The sequence below is a fragment of the Theobroma umbraticum genome, unplaced genomic scaffold (genome assembly GCF_002168275.2).
Source record: "Theobroma umbraticum cultivar Fairchild unplaced genomic scaffold, ASM216827v3 scaffold_12.1, whole genome shotgun sequence".
In the NCBI taxonomy this organism is placed as follows: Eukaryota; Viridiplantae; Streptophyta; class Magnoliopsida; order Malvales; family Malvaceae; genus Theobroma; species Theobroma umbraticum.
In genome coordinates this window covers 382,433-385,254 of record NW_018397269.1, presented here as the reverse complement: position 1 = coordinate 385,254, position 2,822 = coordinate 382,433, and the positions used below count along the sequence as shown (strand labels likewise).

General features: G+C 31.3%; 1 protein-coding gene across 1 annotated transcript; it reads right to left on the bottom strand.

Annotated features, from left to right (window-relative positions):
• Window positions 1-652: 652 nt before the first annotated feature.
• Window positions 653-2,822, bottom strand: LOC110425964 (GDSL esterase/lipase 7-like). The gene is made up of 5 exons (XM_021441050.1): window positions 2,588-2,822; window positions 2,273-2,394; window positions 1,517-1,765; window positions 1,148-1,400; window positions 653-867 (listed from the first exon to the last, which is right to left on the bottom strand). Exons 1-5 carry the CDS (start codon window positions 2,820-2,822, stop codon window positions 653-655), a joined length of 1,074 nt encoding a protein of 357 aa, XP_021296725.1.

The following is a 2,822-nucleotide window of genomic DNA, read 5'->3' as shown; positions in this document are numbered from 1 at the left end:
AAAATTTTTTAAATTTCACCAAAAAATTGGGAGAATTTCAGAGAGTTTCTACTATAACGAATTTCATTTATTTAACAAACCCATTAACTATGTTTCTTTTTTGAAAAGAATACAGACGAAAAAGAAAAAGAATAAAGACTAAAATCAAAGCTCTTTCCATAATATATTTAACAATATTTGCTTGGTCTGACTTTTTTTTTCAATATCTATCTATTAAAAAAAAGAAGCCAGACTTAACAGGATTTTTGAAAAACTCCTTTAAAAAAGTAACTTTTTTTCTGAAAGAACAAAATTTAAAACAAAAGAGCTTAAAGAAAAGCTTTAGAAAGGATTTTTCTCTACTTTTCTTTTAAATATATGTAAGTTTTAAGAAAATAAGCCTGTTTTCTTAAATATTCTTTGGGTGAAGAAATTTTTCTTTAGTCCTGCCGTAGTGTCGGGAAGACTTAGGAAAAATGTGGAAGAAAGTGCAAGAAAAAGAAAAAATAAATAGAAAATTATGGGGAATAAAAATAAATATGAAATCAAGGAAAATTAATTAAGGCTAACATGAAATAACACACAATTAATTGATATCATTCTTTGTAAGAATGAAACATTTGGAGCTTTTTGAAAGAATAAAATATGTGCCATCTTTGATTTATACATAACTTTAAATTTGTAGGAGCTCCCTAATGCTAATAGGACTACAAAATTCTGGATCGTTGAAACAAAGGGATGCTGCTATTGAATTCCCTGTTTCTGTATTATGATAACCATCCCAGAAAATATGTTCATTCGGGTTGGGGCATGTCTCCAGCAATGGAATGCAAGATGAGGTCCCGTTTGCCCAAGTTGTGCAACATGGATTGCTTGCATCAGTGAAGCCTACAAAAATCAATTAAATTAAACTATATAAATTGTTAACTTATAAAAAAAATTAATGGATTGTTGTGCTATAGACTAGTAGTGAAACTTTTAAAATGTAAAAACATAATTAAATACGTTATCATATATCTATTTGGTTGTTATATTAATTTATTACTTGCATCTTTGAATATGAATATAATTTAATAGAATAAGAGACAATCCTTTAATCTCGTTTTCAGAAATCAAAAACTCTACCGAGGATGTATAAGCTAATTGTTTAATACGTTTTAACACTTACCATATTTTGAAGGATTAGCAATGAGATCGTAAACTAATGAATTTATTGGAGCAAGGATGAATACCAAGCCCCGAAGAGTAGATGTTAAATTCTTTAGCATTGGATGAAGCTTGCTATTAAAATATGAGACAATTTGGTTTGTTTCTTCATGACATTTCCCGGTGAGTTCATATCTCCTTGTGTAATGTGGGAGGCATCCAAGCGGGCCGATTTCGAGCATTATTAACTTCCTAGCTCCTAATTCATATAGTCTCTGCAATTGCAATAATACAGGGTCAAAAAACAAAATATTAATAAACATATTCGGGAAAAAAAACACAAAAAAGCTGAATCTGTTAAACAATTGATGAATAGGAATTTGTGAAGAACCTCTAAATGCTTGGAGAGAGCATCTATGAGAAGCTGCGCAAATGTTTGAGGGTCATAATCTTGGCTTGTGCTAAATAATGTTGGTTCAAAATAGCTTTGAATGTAATCGTTGCTGCCCATTGTCAACATAAATATAGACTTTGCCAAGTAGTTAGAAAGCTCCTTAGAGCTTTTAAAGTGGCTAGGCAGCTTTGACTCAACTGTCGATTGAAAAAAATCAATTTGTTGACCCAAACTCAAGCATTTCCCCTGCAATAGAAAGGAAAACTTTTCTAGTTAACATAAATGATTTTAATTGGAGAGCACAAATATGAAATTATATGGTATGAACGTGCATGCAGCACCCTGTTAATTAAATCTAATTGATTGAGGACACCCTGTTAATGCATAATTGTTTATTAGATATGGGAGACATGGTCGTAAAAGAATGAAGGCAAATGCATTATATGGATACCCTGTCATGTTGCCGAGGATATGTATATAACCCTTCCCTTTAGATTAAGTAGCAAGTAAAAAAGAAGATTGCAAACCTTTTTGAAAACGTATATCACAGAAGGCAAAACAAGAAAAAGTTTAAAACTATAAACAACGAACGATATAAATATTTGTAAATGATTTTTTTAATATTATACTCACCTCAACATTTCAAGACATTAAAAGTACTTTGCCTTAAAAGTGATAATTGGTGGGTCAATTGCTAATTTTCAAAGGTATGATAAAAGTAGTTAAGTTTTAATTAAGCCTTTAAGCTCTTACTAATCGGCTTCCGGTTTCGGGGAGAATTCCACAAGCTGAAGATGCATAATTCAGACCAGATAGCATTATTGATTCATGTATACTCAGGTATGGTGGAGGGTACGGTAGCTCAAGAAGTTCAGCTTCAATAATCAAGAAACAAGGATAAAAATTAGAAACTATAATGGGTAATAGTTTAATGATGAAGAATTGATTTTTTATTATATCTGAGTATTTGACTCAATGATTGATATATATGTATCTCTATTTAAAGAGCAGTTTCGGAATCCCTTTATAAAAAAAAAAGAAATGATTTTAACTTGAATTTTCCATTACCTATAAAGTCTGAAAGAGTTCTTCCATTAGTGAACCTCCCGGTGAAGTGTTGGACAAAATTCTGACCATAAGGTGGGTAATTTGCCCTTGCAAAGGTTGGCAGATGATTGTTGTTGCCACTGTCAAACAATGAATCTCCGAATACATATAGAGCCGGCGCAAGAGGTTTACTGTGAATTAGAAAGAAGAAATGAAGGAAAGCAAATAAGAAGGACGAAATTAAGTCTCTACTCAT

What these genes read in the sequence shown, in the direction of transcription:
- LOC110425964 (XM_021441050.1), bottom strand. Translation starts at nt 2,822, where the DNA reads ATGAGTAGAGACTTAATTTCGTCCTTCTTATTTGCTTTCCTTCATTTC. An exon ending in AACTCTTTCAGACTTTATAG is followed by an intron (nt 2,395 to 2,587) that starts GTAATGGAAAAT and finishes TGATTATTGAAG; the next exon opens with CTGAACTTCTTGAGCTACCG. An exon ending in CTCTCTCCAAGCATTTAGAG is followed by an intron (nt 1,401 to 1,516) that starts GTTCTTCACAAA and finishes TTGCAATTGCAG; the next exon opens with AGACTATATGAATTAGGAGC.